General features: G+C 35.8%; 1 protein-coding gene and 1 pseudogene across 1 annotated transcript; one reads left to right on the forward strand and one right to left on the reverse strand.

Annotated features, from left to right (window-relative positions):
- Positions 1–7,077: 7,077 nt before the first annotated feature.
- On the reverse strand, positions 7,078–11,040 carry LOC143634150 (uridine 5'-monophosphate synthase-like). The gene is made up of 7 exons (XM_077102310.1): positions 10,605–11,040; positions 9,002–9,379; positions 8,681–8,764; positions 8,141–8,223; positions 7,938–8,025; positions 7,357–7,611; positions 7,078–7,269 (listed from the first exon to the last, which is right to left on the reverse strand). Exons 1-7 carry the CDS (start codon positions 11,022–11,024, stop codon positions 7,141–7,143), a joined length of 1,437 nt encoding a protein of 478 aa, XP_076958425.1. The 5' UTR covers positions 11,025–11,040; the 3' UTR covers positions 7,078–7,140.
- A 12,093-nt stretch (positions 11,041–23,133) lies between these two features.
- Positions 23,134–23,772, forward strand: LOC143634151 (putative calcium-binding protein CML35 pseudogene; annotated as a pseudogene).
- Positions 23,773–27,214: the final 3,442 nt, after the last annotated feature.

The following is a 27,214-nucleotide window of genomic DNA, read 5'->3' on the forward strand; positions in this document are numbered from 1 at the left end:
TTAAACAAAGTATCTTTTGTATGCTTTAGCGGGTCAGACTTAATCATCTGCTTTTGTTTTCCATCAAAAGCTTGATACACTTGAATGGGCATGCGCTACGAGGCACGGGCGTGTTTATGTATTTACATATAGCCGATATAAAAGAAGACAAATGACAAAAGATATATACTCTATAACTAATGTCGAAGTGAAATAATAAGCATTGAACATAGAACAAAAATTGATATTTGATGCTTTTATTTATTCTCTTTTTGGAAAGAACTTTGTCTCATCATTCCCATAGCTTTCTTTAACGGTCTCCTCCACACCAAAACTATATTGTTACACCACGCGTCATTTAAACACATCAAACACAAAAAACAAAACACTATTAGAATAAAAAAATAACTCTTCTTATATTGACCCGGCTTTCATAATCGCTAGGGCTAGTCTCTTTTGACACCAAAATTGACCCATATCTCAATTACTCATGAACTCAAATATCAAACCAAAAGAGTTAAAACTCGCAATTACAACAAATTAACCCAAATTAGGTTTCAAAAACTTCACAATCAAACATGCCCTACAATGTTAACAAGTTTAAAATATATACTTAATTGGCTAACTGTATTTGTTAATGAAAACATAACAACTACAATCAACTAAAAATTTACAACGCAAGGTAATAGAATAGCTTCAGGCCCGTGTATTATATATGGTTTTTTTTTAAAAAAAAAAAAACTTACAATGATTGAGCAACTATTATATAGAAAGAATCATAAACATATTACAAAATACGATTTTGTTTACCTACATTAACTCCACTTCAAAAGGGATGCTATTCTTCGAATGTACAAAAGTTTGAACTTTACTTCATCACGATGTTTCCATCCTTGGCTAAAAATGCAGTTGTAACCAAGTTTCCCTACATTAAGGAAGGATTCAAGTAAGTAGAATAAACAAAAAAAATCACAATATTTCCTTTTGTCTTCACAAAACAAACCATATTCATGACTGTTTGACCTCTAAAAGTCAAACTAACGCATCCCTTGCATTCGAATGGACCAAATTGGGCCAGACTTTAGAAATAAAAAATGACCAAAATGAGCCAGTCATTTAATCTATTTGCATATTCAACTTAATCATAGACATAAAAAAGACCTATATACCCTTGCGTACGAATGCTAAAAGGCCTAGGTTCCATCGCCAAATGGCTGCATAAAAGTTCAGTTACTATGACTGTATTTATGTTTCAATTTTCAATTGCAAAATGCATATGGGTCAAAAAAGCATATTAGTGCTCTATCCATAATTCCATATAAGTCATAATAACTCTTTAAAACATCAATTGTTAACGGGTCGAATCATATTGAACGACAAATCATATACCTTTGAAATACATAATTGTATTAAGATAAAAAATATGAAGTAATAAAAATCAACGGTGATGTACCTTTCCGGTGGCCCTCTTTTGTCTAAGCATAATAGAACTCATAGTCCAATAGCTTCTGATTGTTTGCCCCCACATCAATGGTTTTCCATCATCGCCCATTCTCTTGTCCTGAAAAGCAAACCAATTGGGAATTTGTAAACATACTGGCATATTGCTACATCAATAAGAACTAATTGCTTTTAGTTTTAAACTTACGTTTATATATTGATAAGTCCATAAAGTCATATACTCACATAAAACTAACAAATATTTATACATTTGTAAGCATACTGGCTACACCTAAAAGAATAATATTGTACATAATTTTAATAAAAAATGTTGGTCGTTAAGTAGCCAAACGGAAGAGAAGCAAAACGTTGAAATTAAGAATGTAGATTAGCATGCTTTCATTTTATTTCAAGACATAAAGTTGTGACCCAATGTTTTTCAAGAGATTAGCTGATGTAAACTATACCAAATACAAGCATCCCAATTAGTCCCAGAAAAAAACATGATTGCAAAAAAACCTCAAAGCGAGAAACTAATAATCTTTTATAACTTCCATAAAAGAAATGGCATTATTGAATTGCTTGTTTGTCTCCTATAGCTGTTTGTGAAAAATAGTTCGAGCACCCTTAAAAAGGAGAGGCAATTAAAAAGAACATTAGTTTATAGTCAAATAATATTAGTTAAAAATTTTCTAATAAATTATTCCGGTTAAAACAAATTGACCAAATATAAAACCAACCTGCGTGCTGTTAACCAAACACCGATAACCGAATTATCGAAAATTGGCCGGTTAATACAAACCCATGCTTGCAAGATGTTTTTTCCACTAAAAACCAAATTATCAAAAACTTTTTTCATTCCTACTTTGTATTTTGATTTATGGTTACTCAAACTTATAATTTCCCTTTATTGCAACCAAAAAAGAAATCTACTTAAAAGATATTCATAACCCAATTCAGTAATTTGGGGAAAAAATGACCTAAAATAATATCTTCTTTCAGCCTATCAATCAAAATTTGTGCCAATTAAGGACATAAACGCAAAGTTTCAACCATAATTTCCACAAATCATACCTTTTTTAAGCTTCTTCGACGATTTCCACACTAATTTTCAACCGAATCGCCCTTCATACTTCTTCACCTCAGCAACGCCGGCCCTCGCAACTGCTCGGCTTACCAAACGAACGACAATGAAAAACAAAAGACTGAGTTAGGGTTTGTTGAGATTGAGTGTAATGTTAGTGTTAAAGCAGAAATTAGAGAATCGTGAACTCAAAAATAGGAGTGTTCAAAACTTTTCAAGAGAGAGAGTACAGATCTGTCGTCACATTCGTCAATTTCGGGTCTTATTTGTATTCGTTTTTGTATTTGTTTATTATGTAAACCGACCCGATTTGTAAACCGAAGCTTATGTTATAATCAAAATGATGGATTTATGTTACAATATTGTTTCACACTTGTTGGGTCTTGAAAACATCCTACCTTTATTTTTATTTTTTTTATTATTATTTTTTTTTTATTATGTTTTTTTTTGTTTTGTGTTTTTGTCTTGATCCATTTTACATGAAAACTCTTGTGTCTCACACCCATATTTGACCACCAACATTACCCTATATATACACCACCTTTCCTCTTCATTTTCCCTTGTTACAACTCCAAAAAAAAAACTCTCTCAAACATCAAAGATTCAAGGTTATCTTCTTAAGTGTTCTTGAAGGATTTTGGTTTTTCATCTTAATTAGTTTATGTAGCCTTATTAATATTTGTTTATGGTTGTGCAACATATATATAATATACACCCCTTGTTTACCTTTGGTAGTTACTTCTCCGATTCCGGTCGGTGAGGTTTCGGACCCCATAAGGCAAGGCTTCATGGAGGACTTCGTGTCCTTGATATATATACATCTATATAACTTGTTCATACATATTAATCTTGCTTATTTTAGTTTGTTGGTCATGTTTACAAGTTCCATGGTTATGGGTTTTTAAAAGTCTATGCTTCGGTTTAACCGTAAATAGCTCTAAACCGTAAACCGAACTTTGTTACTAGTTTTGTTTGTTTAAACATACTTAGTGTTAGATCTAAGTTTCTAAAATCATTTTTACAAATTCTATGGTTATGGGTTTGTAGAATCTTACCTCGGTCTTAACCCGAAACACGATCTGAACCGAAAACCGAACTTTTGTTTAAAGACTTTATTGTTAACTTTTGGTATTTTTTTTATTTGTACATTATTATACAAGTTCTTTAGTGATTGGACATCTGGAAACCATCTATGAACTTGTTGTGAGATGGAAACCGAACCAAACCGATTCTTGCTCGCTTAAGACACACAAGTGTGTTTTTTTTTAGCCATCAAGACTTGTATATTTCTTTAAAAATAGTTACAAATTGATTTTTAAATATTTTCTTAAGTACTTGGAAATGTTGGATCCAACTTGATCTCATAACAAAGTTTGGACCGACAAAACCGAACACTCGCTTAACGTGCGTTGTTAGTTCTAAAACAATGGAACTACATACTTGGTTAAGTCTTATTAAATTTTACTGAGTTATCTCATAACATTCAATATTTTGGAAAGTTGACTTTGTGTTTGACCAATTATCAAGACCCGAACCGACAACCCGAACACTCGATAAAAAAAACCTGTTTTAGTATCTTTATTCCAAAGGGATTTGCATTCTTGCATTTTACCCACCTTATTACTTAACATAGGTTGAGTAAATATTAAGGTTAGATACTTTAACCCGGTTTCGAGCAAACTTACATTTTTAAAGGGTTATTATTATAAATTCTTAAATAGTCACATTTTAAACCTTGAACTTTAATTATTTACATTTCTCAACATTTATTTTGTTTAAAGACCTTCAAGACAACCTTTCTAAATTCAAGACTTCTTTTCTTTTTAGGCATTGTGCGTTAAACTCGTCGTTCCGACAAATCTCCAAATTATCATCTTTCAAGTTTACCACTTGAAGGTGAGTACTTCATATCCCATTTTCCATCTTTTATTTTGGGGGTGACATTTCATACTTATTCAACAAAATGTTTTATATTTGAATCTTAAACCACAAACGTAGTTGTATACTTTACCTAAATAATTGTTCGATTTGGTGTTCTATGCTTATATGCCTATCTGTTTATCGCTTTTGGTTGGTGGAACTATAAAATCCTAGACTATTTGGCATCCCCTTATAGCAAGGTGTCGTTAACGTAATGCAATTAACGATAACTATAAAATCCTAGACTATTTGGCATCCCCTTATAGCTAGGTGTCGCTAATGTGTTTAGCGATATCTATTTATCCAAATTACCACTTTTATTTATCGTTTCGTATGCAAGTTTTGTGGCTATCTTTATTATATACTAATATGATTAAACTTATGAATTGCTCACCGACCTTTGTGTTGACAAACTTTATTTTATGAAATGTTGCAGGTTTGCATCTTGGTTGATTTATGATTGTGAAGAAAACGACATCAAAGACCTTAAGATATTAGTAAAAATGAACAATATCAATTTGCCATATTTTGTGATATCTTGTTTATGGTTATTTTATGGATAATTTTTATGTGACATTTTTGATGTTGTGAAATGAAATGAGTTTATTAAATACTGTCACTTTAATTAGTGTCATGTGCTTATGAACAATCATTACACCTCGGCATGTTCCGCCGCCTTTGATCGGGGTGTGACATCTGTGTTTTGAATTTTGAAATTGCAAATGAGAAGGGGAAACATATGTAGCAGGCTTTCAATTTCAATTTAGGAGTTTACGGAAGAAAGAGAGTGTTTGTAAGGGTGAAGCTTCCATAGGAAGGAAGCTATGTAAAGGGGGAGAACGTGGATAACCTAGTGACGAATATGGTATCAAAGTTAATATTCTGGTGACACGTGTCCCAACAGGTTCTTTTATTATATAGGGTGATATATATATATATATGTATATATATATATATATATATATATCACCGACTATTCACTGGTCACCTGTCCAAGTTGTCGTCCCCGCTATTCTTTTTAATTTTTAATTTAACCAAAATGCTATGATAATAAATATAAGAGTAAACTATCTCTCTCATCCCTGCATAAATAAATAAATAAAATATTTAAATAATAATCGTTTCTTATCTTAATCTTAATTCTTACATAATACAATTAATAATATGCTCCCTCTTTGGTCAAAGATAACACAGATCATTTATAAGCAAGTGAGGGCTTTTTGGTCTTAAAAGTTGTCTCATGTGTTATTCAACATCCATCTTCTTTAGCAAACGATTTGATTCTCTACAAAACAAATGAAGAATCTTAGGGGGTGTTAGGATTCCTTATTTTTGTCTCCTTACGAATTATAACTTATTAAAAAGTTAAAAATGTGTAAACTTCAGGTATGACTATAAGGTGGACAAATATGTAGTAATCAAGCATTATTCGTCGATGATTTAACTCAATAACATTGTAAACTTCAAGTATCCTCGATGGGTGCAGAGATGGCAATAGCCAACAGGTTATGTTGTGGACGGGTTGAGTCAATCATACTAGATTGTAGAATCATGTCTCATACATAATTTGGATATCAATTACATAGGGTTGTCAATTTATAGCACGATTTGCTCACCGACATAGCTCAACATGAAGTTAAAAAAAGCCATAAACGGGCCAACACGTTAATGACAGAGTTAAAGGTGTCTAAATGGGTTCAACCCGCTTACCCGTTTCTAACACGCATAACATGCTTAGCTTATCATGTTAAATAGGTTGATCGGCCGATAAGACATGCTAGTGGTCCATTTATTAAAATGATAGGTTTTTAGCTTTATTTTAAAAAATAAATATTAAATACTAATTGCATATCATCATCATCGTACTCAGTATATCCCACCAATAGCAAAGCTATGGTAGGGTCTGAGGAGGGTAAGATGTAGACAGTCTTACCTCTACCCCATGGGGATAGAGAGGCTGCTTCCGGTGAGACCCCCGGCTCGATAGTAGTTTTGCATCAAGCCTTGGACATATTACATAAGGCACATAGCACTCAATCATCGGGACGCCGGCTGATTGGTGCATGTACCCTTGTCTTTCAGCTATCAACGCCACCACATGATGCCTGATTAACCTTCCATCACTTTTAACGTTATTTTCACAAAATTAGTAAAATAACGTCAAAATTAGTGCAATTTTACCTTTGCCCACCCGAGAGTTCACACATATATACATTATATGCGCGCACCGCAAGCAGGGCACACTAATTGCATATGTTGGTAACTTTTATTTATCATGTTTATTATGTCCTGTTATTTTTTAACTGTGTTTAGTCAATTATTTGTTAAATGAGTCGTGCCATTCATGTTATTGAAGTCATTATGTTTAATAGCGTAAATATGCCCGAGTCTTGTAACCTGCTAATTGAGCATATATACGTGTTAGGCTCGTTCAACACAGCACGCTTTACCAACTCTAATGCCCGCTTATTTCCATACACGGTTAAATCTTACAGATTAAAATTCCAATTACACGAAACTTGATCTTAAACTCACTACAAAAGCTAACTTGAAATATCAAATAAGTACACTACTAATGATATTTTCAATAACTTTAAATTTTCTAACAACTTCAAAATACCAATAATAAATATTAATGCCTAATAGGATACTTGTACCGCTGTACAAAACCCGAAAAATACCATTGGTACTTTACCTTAAAGACCAAGTCATAGATCTCACTCAACTCGCTTGCAATATGCATTCCAACCTTGGACTCGATACTCCCTAGCCGCATCAACAGGATTATCAGCCTTTATTATTCCCCGTCCGACAATAATAATATCACTACCCCTCTCATAAATCACCTAAAAATCAAAACATTTATATTTCACAAACCTGAATAAACACACACATAAAAAAAAAATAAAAAAAAAAAACATTTCATAACTTACAGAATATGGGGTGTTATACTGCTGGCCCAACCCATCACCTCCTTTAACCAACTGAACACCCGGGGTTGCGTGAATAAACGCGGGATTAGACGGGCCCACAGGCCACGATGCGGGATTAACCGAAATAAACCCAATTACAAAATCAGAATTCTCTTCTGCAATTTTTACTGCTGCGGTTGTGTAATCACCTTTAGCATAGTTACCAGCCGAACTCATTTCTGCAAGCAGAAACAACCCCCTTCCACGAAGTAAGCCCTAAAAGTCAACAAATTAATCAACTCGTTTATGTTGACCCTAGGGGTGTAAATAAGCCAAGCTACTTGTGAGCTACTCGTGATCACCGAGCCGAGCTTAAAGAGCTCAAAGCCTAAATAAGCTTGTTTGACAAATGAGCCCAAGCCCGCGCTTCACTTATCGAGCTCGAGCTAGGTCATGAGCCTACAAGTCTATTATTTATTTAATAAATAATAAACCTGCTGAACCCGAGCCAAGCTTGAGCTTTAAAATTAGAGCTCAAAACGAGCCCCTAGTACTGGTCACTACGGGACTCTAAACCGAAAGAGATCAAAGAGTCAACAAACCTTTGATTTCAGACCGTCAACGATTCCTGGACCCGAAATAATGTGACAATTCACTATATCTGCCCACTCCAATATACGAAAGATGCCTCTGCGTTAAGTTAGCGAGTCGGCTTTGATTAGTTCATTTTCAAAAATCTGAAATATTAATAATACTGTTATTCTGCTAATAATTTTGTTAGTTGAGAAAAATGCATAATACTCACCCTTCGTACTGCATTGTTACCGTGTTGCCGATGTCAGCAAATTTACGGTCTTCAAAAATAAGGAAATTATGTTTGTCTGCAATCTTGGTAAATTGCAGGGAATGTGAGCGGAATTAGAATAAAGGCCATTCACCATATTATTATTGTTAAATATTAGGGGTTTTAAAAAACCGTTAAAATCAACCGAACAGTTTAAACCAAAGCAAGTCAGCCAGTTTGAGATTCAACGGTCTGGTTTGAGCAGTTTAACGGTTTGGTCTAGTTTAAAACATGGAACCACCTGTGTAAACCGAACCGTTAAACGACCAAACTACCCCCAGCACACCAAACCTAGTCGGTTTAGTTTACGTTTCTCGAAACCACAGTTAATGGTCTGGCTCTCTAGCTTTCATTAAAACCGGTCGAAATACCCTATTAATCAATTTAAAATGAGTTCATCATAATATAAGTACAAACAACTTACTTAGCATATAAGTACAAATAAAATTTTCAAACTTAGAAATCGAAAGCTGAAACCTTTGTAAGAGTTTATAGATATACCGCTCGAAGCTTGGATCCAAAATCAGGAGTGAAATCAGGCAAAATGTCCGCATGAGTTTTCAACATACAGATCTCGGGTCCAATCTGCATAATAAATGAATAACCAACACTAACCACAAAATCAAGAACCACAAAAAAATTGTACCTTTTTTATAGAGAACCAAAAACAAAATGTTAGATTATGATTTTTAACTTGTTACCTACTTAGTAGCAATTAGATACCACCCGAACCCGACCAGTTTATTAAATGGATTTAACGTGCAAATCCAAAGCACAACTTCAAATAAATTCAACAAAACAGGATATTAAATTATTAATCACCTTATCAGCAAATGTCAACAATTCAGAAGCAGTGGACACATCAGCTGATAAGCACAAATTACTCTCTTTCTCCACCATAATCTGAAACAACTTTTTCGCAGTCGGATTCTTCACCAATTCAGCCCTCTCCCCATACGAAACCCTAACCTTAACCGCCTCCGCACCACTCGCCGAAACACCACTTGACGGAGCAACCTTATTATTCTCTTTCAAAAACCTAAGCACCATCGCCTCATCCTCCTCACTAACCCTACCTTCTCGCCTTAAAACCCTAACCAAATCCCTAATTTTCATCACCGAATGAAGCCTAACCCCATTCGCCGCCAAATTCTCCCTCCCGCCCTGCTCCCGATCAATCAACACCACCGCATCATTAACCTAAATCAACATAAAGAAACAAACTTAAGCACACATAAATGAACAAATATAAGCGAACACAAATGAACAAAATTGACCAAACATAAACGAATACAAACAAACATAAGTTGACATAAAATTATGTAGATTAATAAGTTGAGCAAAATATCTTGTTCATGTTCGCCCGTTTATGAAATAAATAAACATATACGAACTTCCAGCCGAATAGTTCACTAACAGTTCGTGAATGTTCGGTTCGTTTACACGTACAAGCCTAAATATAACTACTTATGTATTTATTAAAATTTAAACGAACAAACATAATCGCATGAAAATAAATAAGCGAATGAAATAAATAATTGCACATAAATTAACATAAACGAACGTTCATGAACATAAATGAAGGAACAGAGCAAAACATGTGTTCATGTTCGTTCGTTTGATTAAATGAACACAAAAAAAATGTTAGAGATGGTGTTACGGATGTCGTTCGTTTAATTAAATGAACATAAAATCTTGTTCATGCTCGTTTGTTTATTAAATAAATGAACACAAACGGACGTTCACGTACATAAATGAACAAAACAAAACGTGTGTTCATGTTCGTTCGTTTAATTAAGCAAAAAAAAATCCCGTTCATATTCATTCATTTATTAAATGAAAGAACATAAACGAACTTCCTGCCGAACGCTCAGATCATTTACATGCCTAAATATAAATATGACTACTTGTGTAGTTATTAAAACATAAATGAACATTCTACCAAACAGTCCGTGAACGTTCAGTTCATTTACAACCTAAACAAACAACACTCGTTTAATTAACCTAAGTAGAGGTGCACAAACCGGTTTAGAACTCAAAACCGGTTTGGTTTGGTCAACAAAAGTCAAAACCGGTTTATGATCGGTTTCGGTTCGGGTTGAAACCGGTGTCTTACCATGGTACGATCAGTTTCGGTTCGGTTTTGACCCGTTTTTGCCCGGTTTCGGTTCAGTTAATCGGTTTGGAACCGGTTTTGGTCGAGAAAATTACAAACAGGTTTCTACATAATCGATTTCAAAACTAGTTCGGTTACTTCAGTTTTCGGGACGGTTCAGTTAATCGGTTTATTTGCTTTATTAAATAAATGAAAGTAAATGAAGAAATGTTCACAAACATAAACAAACAAACAAACAAACGATTGTTTAATTAAATGAACTCCGTTCATTTATTAAATAAATGTTGTGTTCATTTACACGCTTAAGACCTTAAGTCCAGCCGCACGCAATGGCCCCACCGTCTCCAAAACCGAGGCGCCACTGGTCACCAAATCCTCAACAACCAAACACGTATCACCACCTCTAACAACTCCTTCAATCGCCTTGGCAGTACCGTAGCCTTTAACCTCCTTGCGTCTCATAACCATGGGGACATTGTAGGACGTGGAGATGACGGTGGCGATCGGGAGAGCGGTGTACGGAACGCCGCAAACGACGTCGTAATTGGTGGACGGAGGGAGAGTGGAGACGAGAGTGTGGGAGATGTGGCGGAGGAGTGTGGGGTTGGAGATGGTGAGGCGGAGGTCGATGTAGAGAGGTGATTGGATGCCGGATTTGAGGGTGAATGGGCCGCCGAATTTGAGGGCGGAGAGTGAGTGCAGGTGGAGGATTAGGGTTTGGGTATCCATTGTTGAAGATGATGTGGGTGATAAAGGGTATGTTTGTCAAAATGATGGCAAGTAGGTGGAAGCAGCTGGTGACTAGTGGAAGCTTGTATTTTATATATATTTTGGTGTTTGACGGACTAGTTGGAGCGATGTATAAAATGATCAAAATGGGCATAACTAAAAACTAATAATATTAAATATACTTATTTGAAAGGTTATTTAAGTAATTAAAATACTAAAAGCTTGTAGCTCTTTCTAAATGCTACTGGTTAGAGTTTTAAGCTTTTTCTCATGACCTAAAAGTTTCAAGCTCCTTTCAACCAAACAAGGATTTTAAATTAAGTATTAGCTTTTTCTTAAAAGCTCCTTGCTAAACATACCCAAAAATTGTTACTGTGATTATACGTAAGTCAAAGTGTACTTTGGGATTTAGTCAAACTTTGGAATTTATCCAAAATACATACATAAAATTAAGATATGTAACAAGAGGTATAACCAATGTTTTCATAACCTGATCAGATAGTAAATTGGATGGACAACCAGTTCATATGTTTAATCAGTTAAAAAACTTTTCTCCCATAAACGACGATTAAGACTGAAAAATAAAATTTTTTTAAAAAAAATTCATAATAAATCAGTTTAACCGGTCCGGTGAACCGAATCGAACCAGCCGATTTTCTGGGAGACGAACGATATACATAGAACCGAACCGGTCAGTCAACTGAATGCCATTCGGACCGGTTCGATTCGGTCTCAACAACATTGAGTATAACTGTACATGACAAGAGTGGAGTTCGAGATAGAGTAGCTCGAACTCGTCTCATTCTAATAAGGATGAGCAAATTCGATGGTAAAGGTACCGATTCAGTAGTTTTGAGTTCGGAATCGGTACCGATATTTCCTAAATTTTTACCTTCAATACCGGTACTGTATCGGCACCGGTACCAAGAATTTATGATTTTCGGTACCGATACAATACATATCTCATCCCTAATTTCAAACTATTATTCTAAAGCTCAACCTCATATTGTGAGCTAAGCAGTTAATGCGGAAAAATATCGGGTATCGGTCAAGGGTCGATATTTGAGGTATCGGTGGGATATAGATAATTTTAATATCATGTAGAATTTATATATATAGCACTTTAGCACTGACAATTCAGTATATTCTCATACTATTATCAAATTAACCTTTTGCAACACTAACAATTGTAGCAAGCAGGAATTGATTAAGATTCAAAACACCAACATTAAACACTAAAAGTTGAAAATTAAGACTTAAAACAATGATATCGGGAATATTGGTGATATATCCGTGAAATATCGGTCAATATCGCCGATATTATCAGTACCGATATTTCACGTGAGTACCGATAATCGAGATAGACTGCATAGCTTGTGATCGTGTGTTCAAGCAAAGATCGGAGTGACTCAAACTTGGCATGTTTTTTGTTTATTAATTAGTTTGTATATATTTTTTATTATTTTATATATTTTGAGAAAAAATCTTGGACGAGTTGTAAGGCCCCCGACACGGGTGCCCTACTTTCTCGCTGGTTGAATTTACTCATTCACATAATTCGTAAATCAGAGTTAATTAAAACATTTCGCGGAATTAAAAGTCAACCCTTCATACATAGCATAAACATCTTGTCTTAAAATAACTTAACATAAGTCTTTAAACATAAATTATAAATAACACGTGTCTCTTACTTTCTTCGATGTCAGTCTTCTTTTATTCGCCACGTGTCTCCCTCAAGCCACCTGTCTCATCCTACTCACCTGCGTGCATACTAAAAGTCAGATACGCTGAGTGAGTTCTAGTTAATCAATTAACATACAATACATTCACGTCCATACCTATACGCGTCCGAAGATACGTATTTCATACTTTTCTTATTATTACTTGTTCATATATATACTTTAAGTACATACGTACATATTTACACACCTTCCTTACTACTTTCCTAATGTATACCGTAAACTACTCTACTTCTACTATATCGGATATTATTAGGGTTCGGTCCCTCTATCTCAGTTATTTTTAGGGTCTGGTCCCTCATCTCAGATATTAATAGGGTCTGGTCCCTCTAATCTCAGATATTATGAGGATCCGGTCCCTACTATCTCAGATATTATTAGGGTCTGGTCCCTTCTATCGCAATCTCAGATATTATTAGGGTCTGGTCTCTCTATCACAATCTCAGATATTAGTAGGGTCTGATCCCTTTGTCTCGTTTAACCATATGACCATACATGTCCCGTCAACTATCCATATGTTCATTCCATACTTTTATTATCGTATGTGCATACTTTACCTGCTTCATGTATATACACAATATACATATATATATATATATCCATACGTTTATTTTATACTTTCATTATCGTACATGCATACTTTACCTGTCTCATGTATATATAATATACATATATACAATACACATTCTATCATATAAACATTATATAATAATAGCAGTCAATGCACAATCATACACGTATCTTACACTTATCACTTAGGATAAGTGTTTCAACTATCATATAGGAGTATGCACACAACCCCGAAAACGTCACAGAGAAAGGGGCTAGAACTCACCTGGATCCTGTTGCGTTCACCATTAATAGTAATTCCTTTATTCATCTGGGCTCGACTAACTGTTAATAACGTACACATATTAATCATCTATAATTTCTTATTATTCATCTCTAAAGTTAACGGGGTTAACTTTTTAAGTTAACTAAACCAAACATATAACCTTCTTGAACCGATCGTATTAGCTCAATGTACTTAACCTCGTTTTATTAACGAACCGTCTTCATTAGTTTACATCCTTAACTATATATTTTTATTATATATATATATATATCATATATACTTATTTTATTATTATTAGTTCACATTCGTAATGCGTTTATATGTCAACGTTTCCTTAAGCGAGTTCGGGTTCGTGTCAGGTTTATATTCGACTCTTGTTTGGTTTATGTTTTCATAATCATATATATTATTGTCTTACACACACACACACTTTATAAGTTAACACTAGTTAATGAGTTTCCATTTTTAGCGAGTTAGTTGCTCGAATCTCCTTCCAATCGTATTAATTTGTTGGAGGCGGGTTACGGGTTCTAACTGAGTCGGGTCTCGGGTCCGGATCTCGTTTAGTTTTCCACCCTTTTCTTTTATCATAAGCTAGTAATATTCATTTATTACCTTTACTTTTACATTATTATTTATTATTATTATTATTATTATAATACCCACACACCCACTGACCCACATAAGACCCATGACCAACCCCCTCCCCCACCACGCTGCCATTTCCATCGCCGGCCGCACACCACACCGCCCCTTGACTCCAGCTCCCACACAACCCGTACCCGAACCCTTTCGCACCGAAGGGGTTCGCACGAACATTTCGCGTCGGGTTTTTCGCATAGGATTTCGCGTCGGGTTTTTCGCACGGGTATTTCGCATGGTATTTCGAATCGGCAACTTCGCACGGTGACATCATGCGAAGCGAAACGTTGGAGTTCGCACGTCATGCGATGCGATGCTCGGAGATAATCTCGCACGGGTTCGCATAACAGGTCCAGATCTGGTTCAGTTTGGGTCATGCCTCGGGTTTCGTGCTTGCCTTCAGGTCGCCGGAGCCGAGCCTAGCCTTCCCGGAGCTCGATTCCAGACACGGGTTGTACCCTTGGACCTCCAATTCCGTTTGGTTTTGGTGGTAGACCCCCGGTAGACCCCCCCCCCCCCCCCCCCCATATACACACACACACACTTGCTGGCTAAATATAAAATGAATGAAAAACTGCTTGAGTTGTGAAATCTCTATGAACCCATTCTCAATCACATTTTTTAATTAATGTTTAATTCTTGTGGTTTACAATTAAAATGAATATAAAATGTAAATATAAATATAAATTTTTCTCTCTATAAAGATTAGTAAAAAAATGTTAAAAAATAGCAAAACATTTTTTTTTATGTTTCGGTGTTTTGTATTAAATGTTACAGCATATATTACATGTAACAAAAAATAAAAATAAAAAACGATTTTAGATAAGGTTTTCGCGGGTTTTCAGAATTCAAGTGGGTTTTCATTTTAATCTTATCCTATGCTTGCATTTGTATAGATACCCACATATATATACATATACATTTATACCTCCATTTATAATGTATAGATAGATCCTTATTAATCCCACTTCTTTCACCGAGATCCGTTTCTCACTCGGTTCGGTTCGGTTCGTTCTCGTTTTTTAACCTTTACTTGTTTATTTATTATCAATTTTATAGAAAAGAAAACGAAACGAAAATAGATATAATGTTACCTTTTTGATGTGGTAGAACTAGATATTGGATGGTTGAAATTGGATTTTGGAATGTTTGGTGTAGTGGAGATTTGTGTTGTGTGTATGGGTGTATGATTGGAATGATGATGGAAATGATGAGGATTTAGGGTTTAGGGGTTTAAATAGGCAAAGTTTAAAAGGCTTTAGGCCTATAATCATTTTTGAGTCCATCAGTCTCTCTTAACCTTATCCATTTTCTTAAAATATTTAAATAAATTTAAACGACGCCATATAATACGATAACTAAAACGACTCGTGACATTTTATTTATTTATTATCGAAACTAGGGCATTATACGAGTCTAAGCTTGGATTGAGCTCAAGGGTAACACCTTAACCAAGTCAAAGCTCGGTTCGAGTTTGATTGTGCAATGTAAAATTAATAAATAGAATCAAAAGGGTTTAAAAATAGACAAGGCTTATTCATGAGCCTAAACGATTTTTCCTTACAAGCTTCGAGCTTTATTTGAGGCTCAGCTCGTTTCAAGTCTTTTATAGATTCAATCTCAAGTGGCTTGCGAGTAGCTTAGATCGTTTGTAGCAAGTGTGTCCACATTTATCGTTGATTTTGTTAGTACGTACATTTTGAAATACACAAAAGATGAAACACCATTTGAATTGGGCTATCTAAATTCTCAGGAGCACAATAAACTTATTCAGATTAGCCCTGTTCTAAACTGAGGCCCAATACAATTTTAACCCACGAATCTTTTGAGCCTTGATTTCCTCAGATGTAAAAGGCCCACAAGACAATTTTAATTATATTACAGTGAATTAATTAATAAAATTTCCAACCTACGATTATATTATTTAAGTTAAAGATTCTTTTTTTTTTTCTAAATTAAGGGTACTTTATTATTTTTGTAAAAAAATTATAGGTTTGTTATGCTATGAACCATCTTTTTTACGGGTCTTAAAACATAGGGGACTAAACCCATAATATCTAAGAAGTAGAACCAAAATAATAATATGCATAAACTGAAAGACTCGTGTAATTAACTATAAGACAAGGTATAGTGGGGCGATAAAGTCTCTGAAAATACATGTAAATAATCATTTTGGTCAAGCTCATTTTTCCTTTATCATATTAGTCTAAAAATCAAAATATTATCCGTGCCATTGTATTTCTTTTTCATTATTACAGATACTTTTTCTAAATGTTGATATTTTTCGAGAGTTCATAATTATTCCGATTTTGGAAAGGGTTTTGCTATATCTCATACATGTAGATATCCTCACGTGTCGACGCTTATGTCAAATTTCCAGTGACTAGATTGTAATATTTTCATATAAATTATTTAAAAAAATGCATATGGTCCTGTTTTAAGTTCTAATAGTTAGTATGCTATAGATATAGTTAAGAAAAGAAGTTAAATGCAACTAATTTGAATCAAAATGATTACTTTGGTGAATTTTATATACATTTTGTTGTTTTTGTATGCTTTTATTTGCTCGTTGCATTGTGACATTGGTGGCGTCATTGCATTCTATGCAACTTAGATATAACAATGCTTATATATATTCTTTAACCAATCACTTTCTTGTTGTCTCATCCAAAAGTCACCTGTGAATCAAAAAATATAAATATATTTTATATATTATTAACTAATGCTTTATGACTATAGACTCACAAGACATTATCATTAACTTTCTTTGAAAAGTAAACTATTTCTAGACTTTATACTAGGATATATATCTATAGGCATAGCAACTTAACACAAGTTGTGAAACACATGAACATATTTCCTATATTGGCTTTATTGGTTATTTTCTTTCAATGTAGTAGTTATGTTTGTCCACTTTCCTTTTCACCCTTAGAGCATGTGCTGTCAATGACTACTGACTAGCATGAGGACACATTTTATAACACAATGTACGATATGAATGATGCCTGATACACTTAACAAGTAGGCAAGTGCTTCATCTTTCACCACCTAAGGAGACTTGATGTCAGTCATAGAAGATATAGACAAGTTCTAACTTCTATGTAGGGCTGTAAAAATCCTGATTATGTGCCGATTAATCGCTAGTCCCCACCCCACTAATAAATTTTGAGCTAGTCGGTCAATTAATCAGTCAATGGTCAAATCCGGCAAAATCGAGATTAATCGAACTTAGTTGGCGTTTTCTAACGAGGTTCCAGCCAAAATCGGCGTTTTCCAGCGATATTCCAGCCAAAATTAAGGGATTTAGGTGAGATTCCGCCAATTTCAGGCAAAGTGTGTATATGTATATATAAACCAAAAATTACATATAAAACTGTGTGTATGTGTGTGTAATTGAAAATTAAACATTAAAGTCTGATCCGATTAATCTCGATTAATCGCTAGTCCCCACCCCACCTCTCGACTAGTGACCTTAACAACCTTGCTTCTATGCATATACTGCCTTTTGTCATATTGCATATACTTATATGTTTTTAAGCGCATGAGTTTTTCAGGTAATATTGTTATAACCGGTTAAAAGGTTTTTTGAATCGTAATATATTAGTTAGTTACTAAGTTCTTAAATTCGTGCATTTATTCTTTCACAACATGCTAATGGTTGGAATAAACGAATGTTACGATCTCAAGAACAACCAATTATAAAAACAGCAAATTACTGTGTGATGCATTGTACACTTCTATCATCGGCTATGATAAGTTGTTAGCTTGTTACCACTTACTTGTTATCCTATCAACAACTTAAGACACTTGTTGTCAATAGTGGGACGTTGATATAATGATATTACAAGTATATTATCTAATTAAAGATATTTCTTCAATATAATAAAACAAGATACAATATTTATTTTCTAAGTTCTTTTGCAACTACTTAACCTTATATGTATCCCTAAAAAAATATTTTCTTTCTTATTGATAGCAGTCAATGTTGTATTCTTAAGGGAGAGATACAAGAGCCTTAGATCATGATCGTATTTGTTAATTGTTATGCACTTTTACTCATGCCATATGATGTTCAGAATAATATCCATACATAACAGTCTGCCACATCACTACCACATAGACATTGGATTTCAACTTACATCCCCTTTAACAAGTTCATTGCAGTTTAACTAAAATAATAAATAAAAGAAAATTTGTTAAGTGTTATTGGTTGGTTTTGTGTGGACTCCCTCTCCTCGGTTCCTTTAAGGCGTTAAGAGGGTGCCGTCTTCCATTTTGGCGTCCAACTTTAACGAGCTCGTTTTGATTTAGCGCACACATATGTGATGATGTGGCTTTATCGGTATGGGGTTTAACGCACACAACCCGTGGTCTAAAGCATGGACATGAGGCTAAGGCCTATGGTATGATGGGTATCCAGCAAATCCAAATGGAGTCTCTATTTTCCACCATTCCAATCTTCCACACTTAATGCATATCCTTATCTCACAATAGTTATGATATCTTTCAAAAAGTTGTATAATTTTATAATTTATATTCCCCTTTATAGGTTATATTAATTTGCAATAATAATAATTATTTATAGTTTATATCAAATAAATAGTTATAATGATAGAAAAAAACTAAAACATCATAATAAAAGCCGATTTTTTTGGTTTGAAAACGTCATGAACAACCCGTCAGAAGGTCCAACAAACCAAAACCCCATGGATACTCCAACAGTTAAGCCAGTGATCATACACGAACCGATGCAATGAGCGTATACACGTGTGGATCTCTCAAGGTGGTGGGTGACTTTAAAAGCTTTTAACCTATATAAATTATACTTGTATACATTATCCTAGTATTTATTTAAATGGACATATTCCAGCAAACACGCGCAATGGGACATGGAAAGTAATTTCGAAAGTATTGTCCGATACATAGAATGGTGCATGTGGCCAAGTGCCACCCATCGGTCCAGTCCAACTCCATAATGCATACAATTGTGACTTGACTTGTCCTCATGACCAATCATGCTCAATTCATCCTACCTAACAACAACTATTATAATATACCTGTATCATCTCATTTGATGTGTTTTTATTCAATTTAGCAGTGCTAAATTTCCTAATCCGAATTCAAACCTATTCCAGTTCTAATTCGATTTTTGTTAATTACGAACTTATTTGCCCCAAGCTGATTTAGGCATTTAGCGAGCGCGGGCATGGCTTTCACAAATCTTGGCAGCCCAGCCAAGCCTTTTAGAAGGCACAGTCATGTTTTATCTAGACCGTTGTTGGCCGAGGCGTGTCCTTTCTAAGACACAAGCATGCCAATTCTAAGTACTTGTCAGCCCAGGCGTGCTTAATGGGAGACATGATCGTGCTATAAGGCGTGTCCACGTATGATGTGTTATTTGAGAATTGAGACACATAATCTCTTTACTTTCTCTCATCATTTTGCGTTATTAGTAGTCTTCCTTGTGTCACACTTCATGCCATCCAGATATTATACAGTTATACCTTATATGTCAAGAAAAAGTTATTCAGTATTTCAGTTCAGATTGTTAACGAGACCAACCTTTCTATCTTTTTGGATAAAGAAAATGTTTGACTTAACCTATCCATCATCTCCAAACTTACCAACAATTTGTTACGAGTGAGATTTTACTTCACGTTTTTTTGGTAATAACTCAATTTTTTCATGATACATGCGACTTTGCAACTTCTCACACTATTAGAACTTACGGATACACCTATTGTTTGATCGAAAGAAATAAACACAAGATTTCATCTCTTGTTATTTGTAAGATGCATGCCAAAAATTATCATGATATACGATCTAGTGGGGAATTTATGCTACTAAAATGTAACCGAAAACATGTTGTAAAATCGACTTAAGGGAATTCATCCCCAAAAAAAAAAGCCATGTGATTATACCATTCCATGTTTTCTCGATCTTTGATAATGAACCCATTAGAAGAGAAACCAACGGTCCAACGTCGAATTCACACTCACTTGTGTAATATGGTGCACCTCTAATGAGAGTATAAGCCTTTGGGTCTTCGAGGACCAAACCCGTACGTATGTAATCCACCATTGTTTAAAATTTTCAAGGTCTATGCAATCTATGATGAAAAGTAAACGGAACAATGTGAAATTGTGAATATACATATCGTTGTGTGCACGTCATAGTCTCAACTCCGTGTTCTTACCGTGTGATATGGGATATATTCGGTAGTCTACTCCTTTATTAATAACTAAAGTAATTGATGTGATGGTTTAATCGTATTTTATTACTAAGAATAGTAGATCATATATATTCCACAAAACTTGGATCAATGTGGAAGTTATTTATTTACGAATATACCAATTGGATTATCACTATTAATAACGTTTTTTTTAATAAAATCTAAAAATTCTATAGATAAAAGATAACGTGGTCACATGTATTTAAAGTATTTATTTTCATTGTTTTATTTGTTTGTAATCATGTATAAACACTTAATTATTTATAAATTAAGTATACACTGTATATAAAATATCCTGAACCAACGAGTTTGCCAAAGCACGCATTTGACTAAAAAACATGGAAAGTCAAGGCTCTGGGCAACAGGAGCCTTGACTTGACCCGATGCCTAACGGGTTATGAGCCAGAGTTAAACTTTTATAATCAAGTATGAAGTTGGAATTTGACCCATCATCATCATCCCTACTTTTCACGGATAAACACCATATGTTTTTGGATCCATCTTTCCTTTTCAGCATTTCAACAAAGAAAGAGAACGTTAAAGGGACCTAGGTGAAGCAAGAGTCGGAGTATAAGTTAAGTATAAGATGCATCTATGGATATATCATATAGGTCTATGTTAGGATATATGAAAACAGGTGTTGTTGATGTTTATAGAGATGTCTTAAGTTGTTTCCTCGGCACACGTGACAGATGCGAAAAAGTCTAAAACTCGAGCTCGACTCATGAATCGTGTTTCTAGTTGATCTTGACTCGCTTATAATTTATCAAATAATTTGTATACTTTCTCATTTATTTCAAGAAAAGCCATAAACGAGCCTAAAGTTTAACTCTAGCTCATACACGGTTATTTAAACGAACCAAAAGCTCACGACTCAAGCTCAACTTTGCAATGTGAAACTAATACAAAGAAGTCCCAAAGATTTAAAGCTTAAGAATACACAATGCTCAAAGAACCTAAACAATCTTCTCATACGATCCTCAAACTTTGGTCTAACTTTTTTTTTAGGCAAATGTCATTGTTGTCCATGGGACTCGCATCCAGAACTTTCATGTGTTCAAAAGACTTTGTCTCTGCAACATGTCTGGGTGATATTTATAAAGTTAGAGCTTGGTTCATAAATCATTTATCTAAACTCGATCTCGACTCGCTTGTAATTTATCAGTTAATTAATATACATTTTCATTTATTTTTATATATTCTAAGAAAAACCATAAACGAACCTAAGTTTAACTCTAGCCCATACACAGTGTCTTAAACAAACAAAAGCACGACTCGAGCTCAATTGTACGACATGTAACTGATGCAAAAAAGTCACACAAAGTTAAAACTTAAATATACACAAGGCTCGACGAGCCTAAATGACCTTCTCATACGAGGCTTAAGCTTGGGTCCGATAACCTTTTTTTCTCGAACGACAAATTTCTTTGTTATCCGTGGGACTCGAATCCAGAACTTTCAAGTGTTTAAAAAACTTTTTCTCTACCACTAAGACACCAACCACAAGACTCTTTATTTCAAGCTCTAACTCATTTCAAACTTTTATCAATCCAATCTCAAGTATTTTACAAACAACTCGACCCGCTTACACCTGTAGCCAATGTTGCAAAAATCTCGACTAGGCACCGATTAATCCCCGACTAATCGCTAGTCCCCACTTCACTGATTAATTTCGGGCTAGTCGGCTAACTAATCGGTCAACAGTCAAATCCAACTAACGTCAGCGGCTTTCGATGAGATCCGGCCAAAATCAGTGGTTTCCGGCGAGATTCCAACCAAAGTTAGCAGTTTCCAGCGAGATTCCAACAAAAACTAGCGGTTTCTAGCGAGATTCTAGCAAATTTCTAGCCAAAATATGTTTGTGCATGTATAAACTGAAAATGACATATAAAAATGTGTGCGTGTATATATAAAACTGAAAAATATACATTAAAGTCCGATCCAATTAATCCCGATTAATCGCTAGTCCCCACCCCACCGCCCGACTAGCGATTTTTACAACACTGCTTGTAACTAGAGATGGGCAAATAAACCGGTTGACCGAACCGAACCGAAAACGGAACCGAAACCGAACCGGTTTGAAACCGTTTATGTAGAAACCGGCTTGGAACCTATTGAAACCGTAGGCTCGGAACCGGTTTGTAATTTTCTCCACCAAAACCGGTTCTAAACCGGTTAACCAAACCGAAACCGGCCAAAACCGAGCAAAAACCGATCAAAACCCGAACATAAACCAATCAAAACCCGAATCGAAACCGATCGTAACATGGCAAAAACGGGTTTCAACCCGAAACGAAACCGATAATAAACCGGTTTTGACTTTTGTTAAACAAACCTAACCGATATTAACCTAAACCGGTTTTAAATTTTAAACCGGTTTATGCACATCTACTTGTAGCTACGTATATTCACTATTTAAAAGCATACCATGTTTAATAATAAAAAATTCAACACATCACCCCCAATAGACTTAACACTTTATATCACCCAATAAATTGTCATCCAACGGCTCCAACGAAGCTTCCTCGAAGCTCACTATGGACTCCCCTTCATTCCTACTTATAATCCCACCCTTCTTCCTCCCTCTTTCCATCCCACCAAAACATTATTATTATTATTGTTTCTATTATCATTTTCATTATATTATTATTATTATTAATCATGAAACTCGCAAAAATAAACCCTAAGAACCTATTCAAATCAAAGAAACGCACCTCCGTTTCCAGATCCGATACGTCGTCGTTCCACTCCTCCAATTCCTCCAATTCATCACTCGCCACGTCATCCGCCTCACCGGAGTCCACTCACCGGAAGTCAAAGTCAAAATCCACCGGAATCACCACTCCGACGAGCGTTCTACCACACCAAACCACTTCCGACGAACTAATCCAAGCGTTCAACATACTCGACACCGACGGCGACGGCAGGATCACCAGATCGGAGCTCGAATCTCTATTACTCCGGATCGAACCGATTCCGGCGGAGGAACTGAAGCTCATGATCGACGAGATCGACACGGACGGCGACGGAAACATAAGTTTGACGGAGTTCGAGGCGATCAGTGCGGCGTTCGGTCCGGCGGCGCGTGAGGAGGAGATAAGAGGCGCGTTTGAGGTGTTTGATACGGACCGTGACGGACTGATAACGGCGGAGGAGTTGTTTGCGGTGTTTGAGATGATAGTTGGTGAGGGGCGGTGCACGTTAGAGGAGTGTAGGCGTATGATAAGTGAGGTGGATAAGAATGGGGATGGGTTCGTGTGCTTCGAGGACTTTGCGAGAATGATGGACTCGCAGAGATGAACAAATATGCTTTGATTTGAGATTTGTTAGATTCTCTGGAAATTATTGTTTTTAATATGGAATTTAAAATTAAATTCTTAGAGTTAATTATATTAATCTTGGTTTTATATATTTAACTGTTTTGATAAATATTTAATGTTTTTTTGTGTTTTATGCTACCATGCTCTTCAAATTGAAGAGTTTAGTTGCCTTGCTTTGACGGACTATATTGTCTTAACTAAACCCACTATAGGTGCACAAATCGGGTATTTTCAGGAACCAGAACTGGATAGGAATCAGTTCTAGGTATGGTCAACAAAAGTCAAAACCGAGTCCGAGTAGCAACCGGTTTCGGATATAGTTAGGTATTTGACCGGGTTTTGACCAGTTTCATTGGGCTTTTTTCGGGTAGGGTTGGGTCAGGTTTTGACCTAAAGCCCGGTCCGGTTACACTGGGTCCGGTACCTGGTACAATTCTGGGAGGAAACCCAAATCCCAGCCCATACCCGCAAGTAGGGTCGAGTCCGGTTTCGGGTAGGAACATCCAGGTTAGGTTCGAAACCAGTTTTTTTGTACCTCTAGCCCACACTATTTTAAGAGTTTGGCTTGGGGGTTCCCCTGAGAAACAATATAGTCGGCTGTCATTTTATAATCGTTGTATCACCACAAGAGGCGAACTCTCTGTTGTAACACACGGTGGGACGAAAACCCGGGTAGACTCGGGATTCGAACTGACAACCTTGCATAAGGGCTAACTCAAATATTTTATTATCTTAATTCACCAAAAGTGTCACAAGTGAGATCGAACTCGAGTTTCCACTAGAAAACCCAAACCTCCTACCAGTAGACCAAAAGTTGTTGATATAGTCGGCATTCGAGTCAAAACATGTCTTCTATCTCTTTATATATTTTTGTAATTATTGTTATATATAAATTTATGATTAAAAGAGGTAAATATTGTCTTTATGTTATATGTAAAAAAATTAAAATTAAAATATTTATAAAAAATGATTAGGAAGGGAAAATATGCAATTTCAAAGGGTTAGAAAAGAAAATAGACAGAATTACAAATTTTGTCCTTTAAAAAAAGCCAAAAACCGGTTCGTGTCTTTTTCTAAGTTTCCTTGCAGACGGTGTACTTTAAACTTTTTTTTCTACACGTTATGTCCTTTACGCTAACTGGGTTAGAAAAACACAGTTAAATGCCCTCACGTGAGGCGCATGTGAGGGCATTTTTGTCTTTTCACCTGTACCTGCAACTCCTTCTTCTTCTTCTTCTTCTTCTTCTTCTTCTATACCTTCACTAACACCATCACCTGCCATCACCCTTCCTCAACCATCACCCAACCTTAACCACCTGCCACAATCGATTCAACCTACCTGCAACCAAACACCAAGCCGACCCTATGAATTCAACCACTGCCACCATAGCTTCACCTCCGGCGAGCCACCACCAGAAGTTTCACCCTTCCTCCGATTCACTTATTTCCCCGATTCACGTGGAGCGCCTCCTGCCAAACTCCACTGGCCACCATCGTTCTCTCTCTCTCTCTCTCACTTGCCGGAAAAACGTGGACCACCGCCGGCGATGAAGACTTGCAAACACCACCTATTAACTACCACCGTAGGCGACAAAATCATCCGTATTCAATCCCCAAATGCCGGTGACTGTACGGAACGTGGGTTTCAGGTAGATCGAGTCGTAATACTTTAATGGAGCTTTAATTAGGGTTCCGATTTGGCCGGAATCGAAAGAATGAACTTTTATTAGGCTTCCGATTTGCCAGAATAGGATGAATGAACTTTGATAGGCTTCCGATTTGGCCGAGGATGATGAATGGGCTTCTATTAGGTTCGGATTTACCAGAATATGCTAATGGATTTTGATTTGGGTTTTGTTTTGATCGGACGACAATGGTGGTGGTGGTAGTGTTGGGGGATGAGTGAGAGAGAGAGAGAGAGAGAAAGAGAGAGAGAGAGAGAAAGAGAGAATGATGTATGGTGGTTCCGGTGGCAGTGTCGGTGGCTTGCCGGAGAAGACAGTGGTGGTGGCTCGCCGGAGGTGAAGCTATGGTGGCAGTGGTTGAATTCATAGGGTCGGCTTGGTGTTTGGTTGCAGGTAGGTTGAATCGATTGTGGCAGGTGGTTAAGGTTGGGTGATGGTTGAGGAAGGGTGATGGCAGGTGTTGGTGTTAGTGAAGGTACAGAAGAAGAAGAAGAAGAAGAAGAAGGAGTTGCAGGTACAGGTGAAAAGACAAAAATGCCCTCACATGCGCCTCACGTGAGGGCATTTAACTGTGTTTTTCTAACCCAGTTAGCGTAAAGGACATAACGTGTAGAAAAAAAAAGTTTAAAGTACACCGCCTGCAAGGAAACTTAGAAAAGGACACGAACCGGTTTTTGGCTTTTTTTAAAGGACAAAATTTGTAATTCTGTCAAGAAAATATGTAAAAATTCAAATAGTACATATAAAACAAAACTAAATGTTAAATAGATAATGAGCGGAGCTCGTGTGTAAACAACTGCCCACGAGCAAGTTAAATCTCAAAACGAGTCAAGCTCGAGCTTGAGAGACTACTCATGAGTTGAACTCAAGTTTGGCTCGACTCGTTTACCCCTAGTTTATACGCTAGTGTTTGGTCGAGCTTTGTTTGAAACTTTTTATCAGCTGAAACATAAGCATGAACTCGGTTTTGGGGTGCTATATGTAACCACTCGTTGGATATTCAATAAACAAATATATATGTAATTAATATTATTTGAGCTCGAAATTTTAGTGAGTTGGCTCATCTTGAAAATATATATGAGCCAACTTTAAACAATCTTAATTGTAACAACACCTCTAGAGCATTTATGGATACTTGTTAGATACATTGACGCGTTTCGAGATTAGTCTTTTAAATCACTAACTTTTAATATAAATCTATAGCACTAATCACCCTAAAATACCAAATAACTGCCATTAATCAAAGAAAACCTTACAAACCTTTTTGAGAGAATATATCAAAAAGCTACTTGTTTAATATGTAGTTTCATGTGTGTGAAAAACAAGCCACGGGGAGCTAAACTACAACAAAAGAGATGCATTCAATGATTCAAGAATCAAACAAAACACCAAAACGACTCATACAAACAAACAAACAAAAAAACACTCTTCCCATGTGGTAGGATTCCAGTTTGATCTGTTCTTAGTTCATGTGTACAATTGAGATTTGATATTGTCTCTGTTTATCATCTTTGAAGACCAACTCATTTCTTGCTTTCCAAAAAAAAACCAAAATACAATGCTGACAAGCGCAAGCACGTGTGTTCTCACAGACTTTCTTGACGACTCATGTTCAGGGCCGTATCTGAAAATCACCTAAAATTTTCGGGCTTAGAACGAGTAAAAAGCGGGCTCCTAAAATCGCATTATCAATTATATGATAGATAATTTGACAATTTATCAACATGGTTGCCTTTC

Source organism: Bidens hawaiensis, unplaced genomic scaffold, assembly GCF_021521415.1.
Source record: "Bidens hawaiensis isolate Kalapana, Puna unplaced genomic scaffold, B.hawaiensis_p1.1 tig00007028_1, whole genome shotgun sequence".
NCBI lineage: Eukaryota > Viridiplantae > Streptophyta > Magnoliopsida > Asterales > Asteraceae > Bidens > Bidens hawaiensis.

What these genes read in the sequence shown, in the direction of transcription:
- LOC143634150 (XM_077102310.1), bottom strand. Translation starts at nt 11,024, where the DNA reads ATGGATACCCAAACCCTAATCCTCCACCTGCACTCACTCTCCGCCCTC. An exon ending in TGCGTGCGGCTGGACTTAAG is followed by an intron (nt 9,380 to 10,604) that starts GTCTTAAGCGTG and finishes ATGTTGATTTAG; the next exon opens with GTTAATGATGCGGTGGTGTT. An exon ending in TTGACGGTCTGAAATCAAAG is followed by an intron (nt 7,612 to 7,937) that starts GTTTGTTGACTC and finishes GTTGACTTTTAG; the next exon opens with GGCTTACTTCGTGGAAGGGG.